Source organism: Mauremys reevesii, linkage group 6, assembly GCF_016161935.1.
Source record: "Mauremys reevesii isolate NIE-2019 linkage group 6, ASM1616193v1, whole genome shotgun sequence".
NCBI classification, from domain to species: Eukaryota; Metazoa; Chordata; order Testudines; family Geoemydidae; genus Mauremys; species Mauremys reevesii.
Genome location: NC_052628.1, coordinates 26,465,858 through 26,485,955, shown reverse-complemented (window position 1 = coordinate 26,485,955; position 20,098 = coordinate 26,465,858). Strand labels below are relative to the sequence as shown.

Genomic DNA, 20,098 nt, shown 5'->3' with positions numbered 1-20,098 from the left:
GATGTTAAAGCACTGCAGCAGCACTTTAACATCATTGCCCTGTTTGTCTCCCCCATCAGCAGTCCTGCCAGTAGGGCCTGTACCAGCAGAGCCACTGCCAGGGGAGGCAAAAGGGGCAGGGATGTTAAAGCATGGGCTGCATACGGGCCCATACCAGCTCACTTTCACCCCTGACCTAAGGTAATATGCCTATTTCAAGATCTAGAAAGTCTGTAGTCTTCTGTTTACCTTCAGAAGACTAAAACCCCAATTGATGGGAAGAAGCAACTAGTTATATTGGTTGTCTCTAAAATAAGCCTTAGACTGATGTCCTGTATTGCTTCCCCACAATTCTAAATCACAGCTAATAAACAATTGGATACTCCCATCTAGCAGATACCTTAAAGCATAACTTTGTTAGCAGCAGACTAGAATGGATTACAAAATGAATGACACAGCACTCTCTTCAGCAAGACTAGACACCTAAGCTCTGAACACCATTTTAAAAGCTGCTTATCTATCTTTCAGGTTCAGAAAAAACAGATGAATTTCTTTTGGCCAGATTCAAAGGGGATGGTGTAAGATACAAAGCCAAGCTGATTGGCATTGATGATGTTCCAGAAGCAAGAGGAGACAAAATGAGCCAAGATTCAATGATGAAGCTGAAGGTAAAGTCCTGAAGTTGGCCTTTTTAACCAGACCTGTATGCTATTCAGTAGGCAGGATATAGTGGTCAAATGCAAACCATGCCACAACTCCCACTGTGTATCAAAAGTAATATCAAGCAATGATCACACTTCAGTGTGATACAGGTGCACAGATCCTGACTGGAGGAAAGGTGCCACTCCAATCAGAAGATTAGTAGAACTGATGAAAGAAAGGAAGCAGCCCAAAACTACAATGAGCAACTCTTTAATCTGAAAATTGCTCTGCAAATATTTCATAATCCATATAGTTCTTTGCATCTGAACTGGAAGATGCAGGTTGGTGAGCCAAAATCAAATCCCAAACTTGGAGAACTTAAACTCCCTGGAAGGGAGTGAAGGTGGCAGGAAGAACTGCCATAGCAGTTTTGAAGACTCCAAATTGGATTGTTCAAAGAACCTCATCCACCACTACTACTGTAACTAAAATAAATGCATGCTCTTCTAGCAATTCAAGAATGCTCAATAAAACCTTCGGTCTTATGACCGATAGCAAAGCAGTCTAGAGAATAATGCAGGGCAAAGCAGAGTGAACTGCAAAGCTACAGTCAGCAACATTAAGCATGTTCAGAATTACATGCCTCAGTGGTCATATCAGCCTCTTAAGTACTAATAACTTAATCATTCTTGTTGGGCAGTATGGATAGGCAACTGATCTCGGTTATCTTTGTTTAAACCAGGACAGACAACCTAGTAAAGAGATTACCCCATAGCTCCTTTTGACAGAGCTGCTTATGTAAATGAGGTCTGCTTTAAAGCTCTTACAAGCTTAAACTAGTGCAGGTGGGGGAACAATCTTGACCCTAAAACTCCAGCATTGTCTATACTAACATGGGTGCATAATAAAACTTCATCTCTGGTGGAGACAGATGGCCAAATTCAGCTGATTTGCAGCTTCATTGAGGTCTATAGGTTGCACAGATCTAAACAGAGGCACAACTTATTCAAAGCATAAGTATCTAGGCACAAACAAATTTGACTCAAGTTTGAATTGATTAAATCCTACTAACACCACTCCTGCTCATTTAGGGAATGGCAGTAGCTGCCCGCTCCCAGGGACAGCACAAACAGAAGATCTGGGTGAACATCTCCCTTTCTGGAATCAAGATAATTGATGAGAAAACTGGGGTAAGAATTCAGAACTGGCTATGTGCATGACTACTAAGACAGTTTCTTCTCCAGTGACCACAGCTGCACTAACTTAGCAGCCTTTTCACCTAAAATTTAAAGACCTAGGAAAGCTTTCTAGCATGTACAACACCTCTAAGGACTCTCCTCGGGGTGCGGGGGGGAGTAGGAGCAATCTGTATCTACTCAGACTTGGGAGGGAGTTGGATCCTGTCTGACCTCTGTAGGCACTAATAGCCTGACACTATTCTGTCATGTTTCTAGGGATACAGAGCATGTTAAACCTTAATGCTGACTTGCAAACCACTTGGGTATTGCCCTGTCCATTTTATTTTTACAGATTTGATAAGCTGAGCTCACTTAGGTTTTTATTGTACATAAGCACTTGAAGAAAGCCACTACCATCCCATAGTTTTCTCTGTACTCTAGTTCTGTTCTGCTGCACCAAACGTACTTTAGTCACTTTCAAAAGACTGGAACTAATTGCTTTCAATTCTAGGTCATAGAACATGAGCATCCAGTAAACAAAATCTCCTTTATTGCTCGGGATGTGACTGACAACCGTGCATTTGGATATGTTTGCGGAGGAGAAGGACAACATCAGTTTTTTGCCATAAAAACAGCACAACAGGTATGAATTAAGGGTTCTGTTGGACATTAAGGTCATCCTGTGGGACTTGCAGGTCAACTTTTGGGCATATGCTTATGCTTTTCTACATTTTTCAATAAATCAATCCTATCCAAAACTGACTCTTATGAAGCCCACAGACAACTCAAACGGAGCTGAGTCAGCTTTTGAAGACCAACTTAAAGAAATACAAGAAGCCTATTCAGCAGGCTGTCTTCCAAAATAGAAATTAAGTAGCTCTCCATTGCAAGGAGCATCAGTTGAGGAATAACATTATACTGTAGATCTTGCTGATCAAGAATTTCTTACTGCAGCATGACATGGTGTTCAGTAACTTGCATCTCAGTGCTGGGTGGCAGTGGCCTGAGCTTGCTTTAGGCACTAAGAAGACTAGGTTTCATCTTGCATTTTAGCATGCAGAGTTCTACTGCTGGCCAATGGAGAGCAACTTAATAAACGTGCACACGAATACACTTTGTATTCATGGCCAGGAGCTCTAGTCTGCACTCTTAACAATATTTTATTCCCACTTTTAAAAGGCCAGCACGCATGGCAGTGTGAGTAAGTGCTGACTTGTGGATGTGTTAATCCTGCAAGTTTGAGTAGTTCTGACTTTGCTGTTCCTGTCCAACACATCTGCTACTAATGACAAGCCACATCTCTAGCTTAAAGTTTCATGTCCAGTTCATGGGGCACTGATTAGAACTGTGCTTCTCTCCTGCCCCCCCCCCCAAAAGAAAGCCAGAACAAACAGGTGATAGGACCTGGTGTGACCTTTCCCAGAAACAGATTATGCAATTGTCAAGAATGATGACTTGTCTGGGCTCTCCACCTACTGTCTTGGGGCAAGCTGGCTTGCTAATGCCTGCTTTAAATGTTGGCTTAATCACTGACATTTTATAGGTGCAGCTGGTAACATTTCCTAGCACTGGCTATTTTCAGTTCCTTATAACTGTCCAAATTTAACTACTTGGACTGAAATTGTACATTCTGGTGTCTAAGGTTGAGTTTTGGAAAACAGCAGCCCATGCTGTTCCTCTGTTGCCAAGAACAGGGCAGGGGAGGAGAAAAATGAATGGAAAGAAATAGTTTTTTTTGTCCTTGTTAAATGCTGGTGACCTTTGGAGCAAGGACTCGAAATTTTGGCAGGCAGTAGCCTTTTTGCTGTCTCTGAAAAGCTGAACAAAATTGGCCACGTTTAATTGTGTGTGGTGTTTTTTTGAAGAGCTTATCAGAGCATGTGCAAGTATTCCTCAAAGATTCTGTGCACATTAGCCATCCTCTAGGACTTTTCTGCAACTGGAGTTCTGGGCCACTATAGGCTGAGTCTAGGCTCCCTATTCTCAATTCAGGTGCCCATATCTGTGCGCTTCATTCCCTACACACCCTTATGCCCCAGGCAATGTGCAGGAAGCTTCTTAACCCTCATGTAGAAGGAACAAGAGCCAGACCTTCCTGGGGTCAGGTGTGGCACTTCCTGACTTTGAGGGTTTGACTTGGTACCTGAAGCATGTCCACACTACAGTGGCACAGCTGTGCTGATGTAGCATAGACATTTCCTAACCCAATGGAAAAACACCTTTCACAGAGGTAGATTACCTCTGTGGGAGGCAGTACATTAGCTGGCTAAAGAACTTCAATCTATCTACATCTGCAGTGGGAGTTAGGCTGACCAAACTACATGGTTTTATAGCTCAAATTTTCACAAATCTGACATTTGGCTAGGTCAGTTTAACTTGTAGGTGGAGATTGGGCCAAAGTCTTTCTACAGGGTTTTTGATAATTATCAGAACAATATAGTTTAGCTTTAAATGCAACATTTCATCTCCTGAACACCATCTGAAGTCTTGGGGGAGGGTGGGGGGAAGGGGAGAATTGGGGATGGGGAACAAATGACTTTAGAATAGCCTTTCCTGCAGCACCTTTTTAAAGAGGAGATTTTTTCTAGCTAAAATGAACAAAGCAAAACATAGCAGGCTGCTCCTTTGGTCTTACCCGTGAATTGAGGGCAAATGGGTGTCATCTGTTCAAGAGACTTATGCAGCCAGCAAATTCTAAATAAAATTGGAAAGCCCTCAAGAAGGGAGGAGGATGGGGAGGGGGAACCACTCAAATCCTAAAACTGAGCATGGACCAGCCAGATGTAATTTAGCCTCCGGTAGAAAATGGAGGACAGCAAAATGGATCAGCTGGCACTGCTGCACCCAGCTTTTAAGTGTCTGAGAATGGGGTACCCTTTTCCCACCTGCAGGCTTCACCCACAATTATCTGCAGCTTTTTAAAAGCCTGCATTAGACATTGTCCTTTTTGCTGAAAATAAGGTGTACCTATTCCAGAACACGTCTAGCAATGTACCAAGGAAGGAACAGTTCTTACCCTGGACTGTTTGCAAGGGATACAGGTCATGCACCATTGCCTCTGGACTATGCACAGAAATGCTTCTTCCTGTTCTACATTAAGGGTAAAGTCCTCTTCAGTACATAGTTTCTTACTGTTCTCCATCTCTTGGCTTCCCTTACTATTACAGTAATTGTGTTTTAATACAAGGGTTTGACCAAAGGGGAGGTGACCGCAAGTGAAACTTGGTTTCATTGTATTCAAACACCTTTCAGTAAGCTTCATGATAAAGCAGTTAGCCTGGAAATTTCTACCATTCCTATAGTAGAATACTAACTCAACAAATACAGTTCATATTTAACAGCAAGCCACCAATTAGAAAACCTCTGCAGAAACCTGAAGTATAAAACTTTCCCTTTCAGGCTGAACCTCTAGTAGTTGATCTCAAGGACCTCTTCCAAGTAATTTATAACATCAAGAAAAAGGAGGAAGAGGATAAGAAAAAGGCAAGTAACTTTTTTGTGTTAGTAGGAGATCCTTTAGGTAGGAGGATTCTGTTGGTGAATAGTTGCTTATCAAAATAACTACCTTTTGTGTTCAGGATTATCATATTTCAACTCGGTATTGGCCAGAAGCTAAACTCACTGCTATATAACTTGTAGTAGGACTGAATCTTTGCTCGACTAGCTTTGTGCATATGACTCTTGCATACATGGCAAATGAATGAATTTAAATAAACATACAAGTAGTTAGGATGCATAGTGATCTAGATTCTCTTCTATTTGACTAGATCAGTAAATTTGCAAACTAGATTGGAGAGGCTAGCGCGTCAGTGTTATCTAAAATAAAGCTGGTTCATATCAACACTTATAATTGTCCTTGGCTCTTGGCAACATTTGCTTTACTACCACAGCAGTCTAGCTGAGAATGTTCAAATTCCTCCTAACAGTTTCAAAAGCTGTAGAGTTCTTTGGCAGAAGATCAGATTCCTTCCTGTAATCAAGTAATGGTCAGATGCTAATGTATACTATCTATTTTTCCATCTTAGAATGAAGAAGCCAATAAGACAGTTGAGGTAAAACTTTACTCTTTCAATCTGAGTAACACATGCACTCTGAACAAGTGAGATTCTAACTATATTGCAAAAAGAACAGGAGTACTTGTGGCACCTTAGACTAAAATTTATTTGAGCATAAGCTTTTGTGGGCTACAGCAGCCGAAGAAGTGGGCTGTAGCTCACAAGCTTATGCTCAAATAAATTTTAGTCTCTAAGGTGCCACAAGTACTCCCGTTCTTTTTGCAGATACAGACTAACACAGCTGCTACTCTGAAACCTGTAATTATATATTGCCTTCCCCTTCATATACTGTCTACCTAGCAAGTAAAGTTGGAAGCAACCTCAAACATGCAACTAGTACTATAGAGCAATACCAAGTCTTTCTGCTTCACAGCACTAACAGCCTAGACATAGTTGTCGTCTCCCTCTGTGGCAGTTCATAAATCAGTCAGCCTGAATGATTGCTGGAATAAGAAGCTTGTTTCAAACTTGTCTTAGCACTAACATTGCCTTTATTTTCACTTTCAGAATGGTAGCGATGCCTTGACTGATCAAGTTGACAAAATAAAACTGGTATGTTGACATAATGCTCACTTGAGTACTGTATGTACATCCTTAAACTACATAGCAGATCTCTTAGCAGTTTCTAAGGGTGCTCATGTATGAAACAAGTTGGTTTTTACTATAGTAAAACTACCTCCTTGGGTTAAAAGTGGAATATCTTAGACTTTGACTTAATGTTTGTACTCTGCTGGTCTTAAAAGCTTACATCAGTGTGGTGAAATCATTGCCTTACACAGAATCTGAACTTCTTCCAAATATGTAACTTTTTTTAAGGGTGTTGACCAGATGGATTTGTTTGGTGATATGTCCACTCCTCCTGACCTGAACAGTCCTACAGTAAGTAAAGACCTCTCTTGCAGTATAAGTTGCTTGCTATTCCATTTTGTCTCAAATTACTCAAGCAAGGTGAGACTTCAGATTAACCTGATGTTGCAGTTAACCTAACCACTAGAAACAGACAACTGGTGCAAAAGCAGTTTTGCCACTAACTGGAAGGAGTAAAGTCAAATGTCATCCTCTTGTGCTAGATCTCTCATAGGAAGCCTGTTCCTATTATAAAATCTCCATAGTGACTCAAGTTTGTTCCCTCTATCATTGCATAACCATCTTCATCCATGTCTGTTTGCCTCTAGTGCTATCAAACACTGAAGTTCAGTAGTTATAAGTGGCAGGCAGACTTGCAGTACCACACAATTTTCAACACTCTTATGGTATTCACACTAAAGTTGGCATTTTTAACTTTGTATCCATGCAATGACTTTCAAGTGCTACACTTAAGATGCTGGCAAAAGAATTGAACAAATCTCAGGTCCCTTGCCCAGAATAGGCTGGCTGTGGCCTCTTGACTCTGTCAGATGCAGCTCCTCTACAGGAGAGACAGCTCTTCAAAGTTGCTGTACTGCCCCCTCACCCACAATGACTTCATAATCCACATGCCTCACTTATTACTGACATGTGAAACTAAGGAATGCTGTGCCAAAATAAACTCTGCTAAGCTTACCCAAGCACCACCTACAGTGTTAATGACATACTGCAGTGTAACTTACATTGATAGTACCCTATTCATTCAGAATGGCTGGTGCCTCCCTTAAGGTGCCCTCCTACATCACTCATGCAAGCATAGTCTGTAACAGAAAAATGGCACTGTGAGCAGACTGCTACTGAGCTGCATACATACGACACTTGAGTTTCATATGATCTAGGTTGAGGCAATGTATTGCCTCCGGAAAACTTAATTTTAAGTCTCTGCTACGAATCAAATCGGAGGAGTAGCCGTGTTAGTCTGACTCTGTAAAGGTCATGCATCCGAAGTGGGTATTCACCCACAAAGCTCGGGCTCCAATACATCTGTTAGTCTATAAGGTGCCATAGGACACTCTGCTGCTTTTGAGTCACAGTATAGAGCAAACTGTAAATGGCTATAACTTACTGACCTGTGGGGAGGAGGGTGTTCCTCCCTCTCCCCCTCCCCCTGGGTTTGAACAGTTATTAAGCATTTGAACCATGCCTAGCTTATGTCTTCAGGACAACTATCAAGATGGGAGCCCTCTTATTCAATAGCATCTGAGTGATATTGTAATGACTATGTAGTGAGTGTGAAGTCAGATGTATATGCCTGGCTCCTAACCATATCAAGCTTTTTGCTAATTGTAAAACAAAGTTGAGATTGCCCGACTTCCTGGTAATGAACATGAAGTGTTAGATGCTGGTTTTTATTTTCTGCACAGTAAAGATTGATCACATTACGTGGCTTGCATCTTTCAGTCTTCAACTAACTTTACTTTTTTCTTTCCAAACTAATAGGAGAGTAAAGATATCCTGTTAGTGGATCTAAACTCTGAAATCGAGAACAATCAGACTTGTGTAAAAGAGAGTCCCTTCTTGAATGGCATCACTTCCTCTCTTCCACGACCAAAGTCACAGACACCTTTCTTGCCTGAAAGTTCTCTCACTACCAATCTCAGCTTCTTTCCCATTCCCAATCCTGATCCTTTCAGTGATGATCCTTTCACACAACCAGACCAATCTGCACAACCTTCATTTGATTATTTAAAATCTCCACTTCAGAAGAAGGAAAGTCTGAGCTTCTTGGGTAACGGTGCTGTAAATGGTGATATTGACTACTTTGGTAAAGAGTTTGACCAGATTTCTAATAGAACTGGCAAACAGGAAATACAGACAAGCCAGTGGCCTCTTGAGAGTAAGCCAATGCAGCTAGCAGCAAGGACCCAAAATGGGGTACCAGAAAGAGAACAGAATGGTTTTCTGACCAAATCCTCATCAAACCTATTTGCGGAAAGCCCTTCCAAAGGATTATCCCTGCAAAATGGAGTAAAGCTGGACTCTGACAGCAATGTCCAGCTCATGTCACATGACTCCATAACAATTAGCCCACCTCCACAAAGTACCAAGCCGGGAAGAGGAAGGAGGACTGTTCAGGTGAACCATCTTCAGATATTTAATGGTGACATGCATGCTCTGTTAGATGGGCTGGGTGAAGGAAGCTTTCCTTTTTCTTACCAAAACATGGTGATACTGGCTAAACTATTCCTGCTACTCTACAACTTTTTTCAATTCTGTTCCACCCACCATGTTCCTTCTGCAATTCATGTTTTCTGATTTCATGTGTGCATTCATAATGGTATCACTAAATATACCTTTCTTTTCAATGCTGCCATACTTCACTAACTCCGGTAAGTATTTTGATCTGAAATGTATGTAGTACTTATAAATGTATTTAGTTAAATAAAGCAACTAGCATAAAGGTGCCTGTTAGAGTAAAATGCTAATGTCGAATTATGAAACTCGGCAGTAAATTAGTTCACACTCCAGCAGACAATAGTCAAAAATACCTTTAAGTTGCTCAAGAAAACATTAGTAATTTTGTCCATGCAATACATATTTATTCTAGCAGACTTTTTTTGGAGAAGTCTGCGCTCTGTAGCAAGCTTAAGGCAATCTTTCATAGTGCCTTCTGATTGGGCTATATAAGAAGCTCTCTCTATTTGTAGAGGACCAAAACTGCCATAAGGTTACATCAGTTGTGAAGTCATTTCACGTAACTCTTGGCTATATGATGTGAAAGCCTTTAGAACCCTGAAATCTCAAATACTGCAGTGTATGAACAAAGTAAGTTGAATTGTAGCTTAGATACAACACACGTTTAATTCTGTTGCAGCATATCTTGACAGATGGAGTTGGACTAAGTCCAGTATCACTTAATTTATCTTGCCAGTGCTTCACTTCAAGAACAATGTACCTGAAGCGCACAACCAATGGACAATGTTAAATAGTGTTATACTCTTATTCTTAGCATAAGTAAATGACTAACTTGATGTGCATGGTATTCTAAAAATACGCATTTAAATACCTCCACACTGGTTTTAGACAGGCAGTATCTAGTCCAAGATTAGAACTCAAATTGTGCAGCCTACCAGTTTTTAGTGTAAAACCTGGATCCCATGTCTCCTGGCTTCAGAATAAAAATAGTTTTTGAGCTCAATCTTGTTTAGTAGCAAATAGAGGACTTTGCCTGTCTTGGTAGTATCAGAACTTTCCTGAAAACAAGGCCCAGAAATTGGAATTGATGTCCTTCAGTTACTATATCCCAATAAAGCTGTTGTCTTTTTTTGTCTCCTCCGCCCCCTCCCCCAACCCCTTGTTTCCAGACTGCAGCAAATGATTTGTTCAGCTCAGACCTCTTTGCATCTACTGCTACAGAGGCCCCAGGCCTAACTTCTCCTGCAGCACAACCTGCACTGGTGCAAACCAACCCGCTGGACCTCTTCAGAACCAGTCCTACTGTAGCACCCATGGCTGGTCTAGGTTAGTTCATTACTTTAAGGTGACAAAATCAACCTTATTGGCCACTTCAACTGATGGCTTCTTATTTTTAAGTCAGACTTAAATTTAAATGTCCTCTTAGCAAGAGTATGCTGGAGTTCACCTTTTTCCTTGTCATCTCATGTACCATTTTCTCCACTTCCTCCACCTGACAGCATCTCACTAGAACACATTTCACTGACACTCTGATAACTAAGTCTGAGAGGATAGAGTCTAAGTGCTCTTTTTAGCTTGCAGCATGAACAGACTATTGCATGATAAACAAAATCTGGTTGCCTACTAAATAGACTCTTCACATATACCACAAGATACCAGTAAATGTAAACATGGTACCAAATGTTAAAATAGTACAGGAAGAGAAGTCTGGAGATTGTGTCCATCTCTAGTCCAGAGTATTGGCAAAAACTGCTTTTCTGATCACAGCTAGAGAAATTACCACTAACCAGTCTACACAGCAGCTGGGAGCATGCCTCCATGGATACAATATTTTTAGCACAGTAGCTCAAGCTTGTCTACCATCACTGGGAAGCACATTCCCACCTGTAGTGTGGACGTGCCCCAAGAAAATACATGTTACTGCAATACAAATTGTAATGACCCAACAGGGACTGGGGACTCTGTGCAAGGCATTCAAAGTTAAATGCCTATAGAGAGGGTGAGCAAGGTAGAGTTGAAGTGACTTGCCCAAGGTCTCACAATAGGTCACTGTCAAATCAAGGATAGACCCAGCTCTCCTGCCCAGTCTGGTGCCCTACCCAGTTGACTACACCACTTCTAAACATGGAGTGTTTCTTGTGTTAAACTGTACATATGTTGGATTGGGGAGCTAGATAAGTCAATAGTTATCTGACAGCCCAAGCACCTGCTGGCAGACTTTGTCCACAGCTGGCATCTTCATTCCACTATCAGTGTATATGTTCCTTTGTATTTCTAATACACTAACTCAAAGTAGTGCTGACAGCACAATTCTAAGTTTCAATAACTCTACCAAAATCCAGAAGTGCTGAGAACTAGCCCAAATTTTCCTAATTGTCCTTGCTGTATAGATAATTGGGACAGCTATAACTCAAGACCCTAAATCTAGTCAAGTAGACTGAATACAGTTGGACCACCTAATTCACTTTCTATCCTATGTCAGGTACCTTGGCTCAATGCCCTATGAAAGCCTCCATGTGAACAATTGAATACAGAAGCTTTGCAGGGGGGTGGCTACAAACTGAACTTTACAGTTTTGGCTCCTGTCCATGACAAGTGATGCACAACCAAATGAAGAGACTATGCATCTGAGTTATGCACCCAGCCAAGCTATTGTCTCCTGCAGAGTATATGTAGGAGTGGAAAGCAGAGTTGTTTGATTCTGAACACTGGATTCTAATCCAGATTCAGGCAAGCAAAATGTCAATTAATATCCTACTTCTAACTGGTAGGAAAATACACAGCAAGTGTGTGGCTCCTGCCTGTCCATAAAAGATGGAACTGAACTTAAATGTGAGTTAAAAGGAAGTAACAAGGCTAATTTCAATTAGTGTCACTCTGGCACCTTAGAATCCCTTGCTACTAAATCTTAGTTTGAATTACTAATACAAGTGGAATACTCATGTATTCCATCACTGACCAGCTCAGTGATGGATTACAAGGGATGTAAGGCAGGGGGACCTGATTAGAGGTCGTGCCAATTTTACCTAGCTAATATTTTCAAGCAACGGTATCACAGAAGGCCCTAGGGCTATAACATGTAGCTAGCTGAACAGTCCATGCAGTGCCATTAACTCTTTATAAGAGTTGTATACAAAAGCAACATGTAACCTAGTTACAGCTTAGTCAGCAGAATAATGTCACCAACTTTGACAGCTGGTTTCCAAAATGACTTAAGGGAGAGAGAGACCATAAAATGCAGACTGGGTTGGGGTCAGACACCCTAAGCTGCATGTTTCCCATGGTTAAGAGCAGGAGCAGAATACTCTATGCATCAGAGTCTCTGGAAGAGATCCATTAGGCTTACTACCCAATGATGCTTAAACTATATGACATGGGGCAGAGGGAGCCAGGGCATTAAATATCATGGTGAGGCAAGCTGCTTCTGTACCTAGTAGGATACAGAGGAAGGACTGCAGTGGCTGAAGATAGTCACAGCTACATATTTGCATTCAGCTTTAATTTTTAAGAGTAGTAATGGAATGCATGGGTAAATGACACTGCTGAGAATATAGAGTTCTAGGCTCTTTTCCCTGCAAGAGGCAATGAATCACAGACTTTAAGGTCAGAAGGGACCATTATGATCATCTAGTCTGACCACCTGCACAATGCAGGCCACAGAATCTCACCCACCCTTGTATCAAACCCCTAACCTATGTTTGAGCCATTGAAGTCCTCAAATCGTGGTTTAAAGACCTCGAGGTGCAGAGAATCTTCCAGCAAGTGACCTGTGCCCCACACTGCAGAGGAAGCCAAACCCCCGCAGGGCTTCTGCCAATCTGCCCTGAAAGAAAATTCCTTCCTAACCCCCAAATACGGCAGTCAGCTAAACCCTGAGCATGTGGGCAAGACTCACCAGCCAGACACCGGGGAGGGCGGGGGGAAATCTCTGTAATAACTTGGATCCCACCCCATCTAACATCCCATCACAAGCCATTGGGCATATTTACCACTAATTGTCAAAGACTGCCTAATTTTGGCAGTCAATCCCATTATACCATCCCCTCCATAAACATATCAAGCTTAGTCTTGAAGCCAGATAAGTCTTTTGCGGCCAGCCCCCCCCCACACACACCCTTGGAAGGCCTCAATCTTAGAATGCAGATTTCAGTGCAACAATATGCTAAAGTAAGACATTGGGTCACTAACAAACCTGTTCAAACCTGTCTCACTAAACCCCTTAAGCTATCCTTAAAGCAAGTTCAGGAATCCTATTTTTTGAAAATGGGACTAGTAGCACATTAGTCACTTTAGTCTCCCTTGAGGTAGGCAAACTATTCCTAATCACACACTGTAGCATAAACAAACCCTCTGCACTCAGCTAGGTTCAGGTCAGCATGACACAATCAGGGAAACTGGTTTAGTTTTTTCTTTTCTCTGAAACTCTCCTGGTAATGTTGTGCTGTATGGGGGGGTGTATATATAATACTGAATACATCTGTATGATTCCTACTTGCTGGCAAGACTTATTCTTGGCAGCATAGACATGGAGCTAGTCAGGATTAACTGACATCAAAGGGCATTTTGTATTACTTGCAATATATTAGTGGTGTCTGGAGCAGACACCCAACACTTGTTGACTGAATTGACAATTTCTAAGGACAAGGTTTTAGAGTCCCTATAAGTACCTTGTCTAAGTACTTTATCCACTTCAATGGCATGAGGTAATATCTCTTATTGGACCAGCTTCCAGTGGTGAAAAACAAGCTTTTGAGCTATAGAGCTCTTGTGAGGGAAGCTTGCACATCAAGCCTGTGTAACATCTTGGTGATACTTGAGGGTTTTTCCCCCCACAGTACAAATTTATGCAAGGAGCACAAGTATTCATGCAGAGATGCCTTACTACCATATTTACAAGTCTTGCATATAATCTTTCTTAGGTGGCTTGCCAGCAACAGCTCCAACACCATGGAGTCAACAGTCCTCAGTTTTCAATCCTGCCACATCAGTATTTCCTGGATCCATTATGGGAGCTCAACCTACAGGCTTTACTCAGCCACTTGCCTTCAGTGCCCCTCAAGCAGCCTCAGGGTGGAGTCAGCCTGCATCGTTTGGAGCCCCATCTCAATCTCCTGGTCTCTGGGGTCAGCCAGCACATGTCTCTCCTACTGCTTGGGCACAACCATCGACCATTGGAAATCCTTTCCAGACCAGCATGTTTCCATCTACTACACAGCCCCCTGCTATGTTGTCTTCTGTCTCCACACCTAGCCCTCCTCAGCCACCACCCAGAACTGCATCTCAGAAGGAGCCATCTAAGAAGGAAAGTGATGCCTTCACTGCATTAGACCCTCTTGGGGATAAAGAGAAAAAGGATGTAAAAGAAATGTTTAAAGACTTCCAGCTGACAAAGCCACCTGCAGTACCAGCAAGGAAGGGAGAACAGCAGCAAAGTCTTCTTGGTGCTTCTGGAGCTTTCACTAATTACTTTAATAGCAAAGTGGGCATTCTTCAAGACAACGCTGATCATGATGACTTGGCAGCTAATCAATTGTCTATTAAACTCAGTGGTAAATTCCCTTTTAATGTTGCATCAAGCCATTGGGGGAAGAATAAACCCCAAGACCTTCCCTTTCAAGGAAGCAAATTTTAAACATTAAGTGGCCTTTGATGGCTAGGCTAGCATCTTCTCTTGACTAGCATCAGGAAGTATCTCTACTATATTCAAGTATAGTCATGAGGGTTATCCTTAGTTTCATTGCTGCCCAATACTGCCCTCTAGTATTAATATACATTCTCTAAACCACTCACTTAGCTGTGTCCCCAGCACTTTCAAAACTAGAAACTTAAACCACAGGGTTGCTTTCCAGTATGAATTATTTAAGCTAATTGGCATATTTTAGAAATGCAAAGGTGATTCATAAGTAGAAACTCTGAACAAAGTTTGGGTTTTTAGCTGGAAATCCACCTTCTTGAAAATCACTCAACTAACTTTCAGGTTCTAGATAATTGTACTATATAATCATTCAGAGATCAAGGACTGTCTAAATCTGAGCACTTTCTACAAGGAAAGTAACTTGTTTATACACTTTCTTTGCATAGAACCACCAAAGCCTGCTCCCAGACAAAGCACTCTGCCAGCTTCCAAGCCTGATGCCCTGTTTGAAAACCCCTTTCAAACAGATCCTTTCAGCACCTCCTCACAACCCTCTGTAAGTACTAGAAAGCTGTTTACTTACCCTGTAGTTCTCTGAAGTCTCCTGTTAATGCTGTACAAATCTGTGTGGCGTTTGCCCACTGGTGGGGCACTTACCATTTGGTGACCCAACTTCCTAGCAGGGTCAGCAAACTCATGTGTGTTCCCATGTTTGACTTCAAACACTCACCTGCAGGGAGACTGGCAAACCTTTGTAACAGGTAAGGGGAAAAATACCACTCGTGAACCTAACCAAACTCTGGCTAGAGTTACTAACTCCCAGGCTGAAGGTGCCTTTAGTTTTGTGGCATGAGGCAGTTGTGCTTTTGCAGCCCTATTGGTCTGACAGAACAACTTTTTCCAACTATCTAGACCCTGTCACCTCTTTGCAGGGTCTAAAGGGGTAAGGAGCTATGAAATGTGTAGCTTCTGTTTTAGCCAAAGGATGGAGGCCTCCATCCTTGATATCCCAAGGGGAAGGAAGTAGCCTAACCACATTCTTTGCATTTGGAACATGAGACTTAAAGCCCTTCATGGAAACTCTGGAACTTCTCAGATACTGATTTTTTTTGTTTCAATTTAGTCTCAAGTAAATTTATTGGCTGAATCCCATATGAACATTAAATACACATGGGCTTCCTATAGATAAGTGTGAATCAAAAGTTGAGACCCAAAATTTTTAGGGCTGGGTTAGAATTACACTTTTTTTTTCATTTAAACAGTTGGCTAATACTTCTACTGTAAATCTTTCCAGAATGCCTGGAATGTGGGTTGTTTAAAACTACTTGCCCAACTTCTGACTCCATCTTTCATGGTGTGCTGAGTTCACCAGTTTAGTAGCCCATTGTTTTGTTATCTTCTGTTTTAGACTGTGTCTCAGCCATCGCTGTCTTCTGATCTCTTTGGTGATCCTTTTGGAAATCCATTTGTATAACTTTGGTAAGTGGCTCTGTAATTCACATGTTTCTCAGTATGAGTTTATGGAGGATTGGAAAGCTAGTCTGACCACTTCGCCATGTGACTGACATGGGACAGTGGTCTGATGTGCAGAAGAGTCTGGTCTTGTGGCTAATACAACTGACTAGCAAAATTATTGCTCAGTGGCTGGGGAAGGGAGGATAACAAGACTGTTAATATCTCCTTTTAAAAGAGTCTATATTTAAATTTAGAGCAAAGCAAATCACTGACCCTAACTCCTAAACTGGGAGAAATAGGTGGCCTCAGTCTGAATGTACTAACTGGATGCAGTCAAAAAGCTCCCTCTTGCTAAAGCTTATAGAATCTTACTGAGTTCAAGATTACCCACCCACATTGCTGCAGGGTAGCTATCAGTACCAAATTATAGAACAGGGATTCACTGCATGTGGTGTGCTTTTAATTGTTTCCAGGATCAAAGGTCAGGTGACTTTAAACCAGGTACTACTTTTTAAGCTGAGAATACTCCTCTCATGAGATCAGTTTAGCTATGTTATCTGGTATAATCCCTCTGTTTACAGCTGTTTCTTTGTAGCAGAATGGTAGCTGGCATGTATACAGTATGAGTTTATGGAGGATTGGAAAGCTAGTCTGACCACTTCGCCATGTGACTGGCATGGGACGGTGGTCTGATGTGCCGAAGAGTCTGGTCTTGTGGCTAATACAACTGACTAGCAAAATTATTGCTCAGTGGCTGGGGAAGGGAGGATAACAAGACTGTTAATATCTCCTTTTAAAAGAGTCTATATTTAAATTTTAGAGCAAAGCAAATCACTGACCCTAACTCCTAAACTGGGAGAAATAGGTGGCCTCAGTCTGAATGTACTAACTGGATGCAGTCAAAGAGCTCCCTCTTGATAAAGCTTATAGAATCTTACTGAGTTCAAGATTACCCACCCATATTGCTGCAGGGTAGCTTTCAGTACCAAATTATAGAACAGGGATTCACTGCATGTGGTGTGCTTTTAATTGTTTCCAGGATCAAAGGTCAGGTGACTTAAAACCAGGTACTACTTTTTAAGCTGAGAATACTCCTCTCATGAGATCAGTTTAGCTATGTTATCTGGTATAATCCCTCTGTTTACAGCTGTTTCTTTGTAGCAGAATGGTAGCTGGCATGTATACATCTGGGTCAAATATGGAAGCAGGATTTAGTGCGGATAAGGGGCGGCCTGAACCACAGTGAAATGTAACTGACTCATATGAAATGTATGGATTCTCAAGGTGTTACTGCAGACTGAGAAATCCTAGCAAAGTATAAATGCTGCTGAAGTAACCAACTAGAACAAAATTGTTTTAATTTGATTACACTGTTTCCTATAGTAAAGCTTAAAATACAACTTCATGTTTTCATTACAACCAATAAACTTTCCAGTTGTCATAAATCTGACTTAGTCCAAGTTGAAAATTGACTCTACTTTACTTTAGGAAAGACTTTGCACTTAACTAATCCTGCCTATTGTAGTTTAGAAACTGGCCAGCTCTTCCAGACCTTGAGTGGATAACCATTTCTAATGTAAAAATACAACAAATGCACTCAGCAGAACTCTGCATAAAAGGCTACATTTATGTAGGAGATCCTACATGTTAATTCTTAGTTCCCCTCTTCCCCTTGCTCAATTGTCTCAACTTTACAATGAGCTGACAGTATTACCATAACTAATTCCATATTTTACTGGAGGTACTAATAGTTACCAGCTTCTTGCTGAACATTAAATGTAGACTAGAACCACTGTAATACTTTTATCTGATAAGCCTTTAGAATAATAGAGGGTGAGAATTGACACACACACAGAGGCCTCTTTGCATGTGTGGTGTGTGGGTTTTTGGCAACAGCTCTACTAGCAGTTTTATATGGTGAGTGGGTGAAGTGGGATCACTATTCCTAATCACTTTCTCTTTGCCAGAAACCAGGTATAACCAGCAAAGGACAAATGGAATAGCAAGCCACCCCTCCTTGTCACCATTTTCTACTCATCTTATTTTGCATTGTCTGCCTTCATCCTTGATGCCTATTCTGATAATGTGTGTCTGCTGTGATCTAAAACCTGCCTGTGTGGACTGAAGCATGAGCCCTCAAAGAGAACCTGCTGTTAACATAATTCAAGATGAAGCCAAGGAAAATACCCAGACTGGCGGCCCAGATTCAAGTTGGTGGATGTGAATTTTTTTCTGTAGCCTCTTAATCAGAAGAAAAAACTGCATATGTAAGTCTTGTGGAAATGCTAACTTTCCAGTCTTACTGTGGTGTTTTTAAACATCACCTACACTTAAAATCCTTGCAGCATTTACTGTAATGGTTGAGCACCCATTTTCAGGAAGAAACAATGTATTCTCCACATAGGGAAAGGGAATTGTGGATTTAGAATCTTGCAAATTCTGCAACACTGAGTCACTTCAAACAGGCTTTTTCACACACCTTGGGATTCCACTGATGGCTGTCTCACTAAATGGCAGCCATTTAAAGCTTTTATTAAACTTCCACTCTTCAATGTACAATTGGTTTTTTCTTGTATTTATGGTGACTGTGCAACTGGTAACTTATGGCTTTCCTTCTGATTTCTAAATCATGGAAAACAAACCAAAGTAAACAAGAAAAATCTAGTGCTTGCTAATTCATATTGAAAATGGCAAAATACCCTCCATCTGATTCTAATTAGTCCCTAACTACAACATAGTTTCAGAATCTGGAAAAGCAGTGGCTGTAGAGAACAAACTTAATCAACACTGTTTCTAACTGACAAATTGTCTAAGCTAAAGTTCTGGAAACTGACTCTGGACCTAAAGCTGAAACACCTCATCCAACTTTCAAATTGTGTCTAATGCTCTGTTCTTAAAATCCTCTTAAGGTTTTTCAGAATCAAATAAGGTAGTGATTTTTCTTGCTTCAAGCAAGAGCTTGGCAATGGCTAAAGAAAATTGAATAAGCAGATGGGTTTCTTGTTGAATCACTAAACTTGAGTGAATGTCGATAATGCTCTAACTCAAATCAATTGAGTTTTTTCTCAGACATGGTGTAGATTGGTTCCAGTATGTGTTCGAAGGGCAAATGGCAATCTTGTATTGATCTTTACATCAGCTGATGCCTTAGTATTTTGTGAATTTTGATGCACCTCGTTCAATGTTTGAGGTAGCTCTCCACCTCTCAAACAAGGTAGTACCTTCTTTTGTGAGCCTCTGTACTAACTGACTTGTATCTAAATCAGTCACTTATAAACTAAACTGTTAGGTTACTTTGCATTTTGGACAAAGGTCTAATCAGCTCTTACCATTCTGTTGGTTAGTTTCTTACTCAACCATTTATAAGTGTAAACTTGAAATACTATTGAATTGGATACCTAAACAGAGAATTGCTTCTGGAAACTGAATTTGAAGGCAACTTGTTCTGTATATAACCTTTTTCTTTTGTGCACTTTCCTACAATGCAATTAGAAGTTATGAATTTATAAGTACTTGTCTCAAACTGGAAATGTAGAAACTTATGGATGTTACTATTATATAAACTGTAGTCACACAACTAGTAAAGTTTTTTCTAATGACATTAAAAAGATGCAGCTCTTTATATCAAATGAGTAAGGGTTGTCTCTTTCCTGAAGGAGCAGTACATCAATGCATACTAACAGGCCACACAGCATATTTGTTTCTTCTGGAACCAGAACAGAACATCCTATGAATTGATCACTATTTAGAACTTAAAATTTTATGGCTGTTTCTAGCCAAACTGATAGACTTCCTCAAAGGAATCATAGCATTCTCTATGCTTTCTAGTTAGAATACTTTGCTTAGTGGCTTTTCAGACAAGTTTAATTTGAGAGCTATTTTTCTTCAGAATTTCAAGTAGCTTTTTTGGGGGGGGAGAGAACCACTTTCTCATCTCTAGCTATAGCACTTCAGTAAGAGCCAAATGGTATTGGAGAGAATAAGCATGACACATCAGCCCTGTAACACAGCAATTGCTTCATTTTTAGAATGATCCCTGTCACTACCTTTAACCTAAAGATGCTTCAAGCATAGCAATGCTTCCCTGGCACTACAGCCTTTGTAGGAAAATT

The 20,098-nt window shown here is 41.0% G+C and overlaps 1 protein-coding gene across 2 annotated transcripts in view; it reads left to right on the top strand.

Moving 5' to 3' along the window:
* DAB2 (DAB adaptor protein 2) overlaps positions 1-19,615 on the top strand; it is a 42,887-nt gene extending 23,272 nt beyond the window's left edge. Inside the window, exons 3-14 of one of the 2 annotated variants that reach the window (XM_039545216.1) lie at positions 508-647; positions 1,713-1,811; positions 2,311-2,442; positions 5,199-5,282; positions 6,362-6,406; positions 6,671-6,733; positions 8,201-8,836; positions 10,066-10,222; positions 13,816-14,445; positions 14,978-15,087; positions 15,940-16,010; positions 17,961-19,615. In XM_039545216.1, coding sequence (XP_039401150.1) covers positions 508-647; positions 1,713-1,811; positions 2,311-2,442; positions 5,199-5,282; positions 6,362-6,406; positions 6,671-6,733; positions 8,201-8,836; positions 10,066-10,222; positions 13,816-14,445; positions 14,978-15,087; positions 15,940-16,005 — 2,162 coding nt within the window. In that variant the 3' untranslated portion in view covers positions 16,006-16,010; positions 17,961-19,615. Of the gene's footprint in view, positions 1-507; positions 648-1,712; positions 1,812-2,310; positions 2,443-5,198; positions 5,283-6,361; positions 6,407-6,670; positions 6,734-8,200; positions 8,837-10,065; positions 10,223-13,815; positions 14,446-14,977; positions 15,088-15,939; positions 16,011-17,953 lie in introns of both variants that reach the window. The other variant, XM_039545215.1, reaches the window with a different exon arrangement.
* The last annotated feature ends 483 nt before the right edge of the window (positions 19,616-20,098 follow it).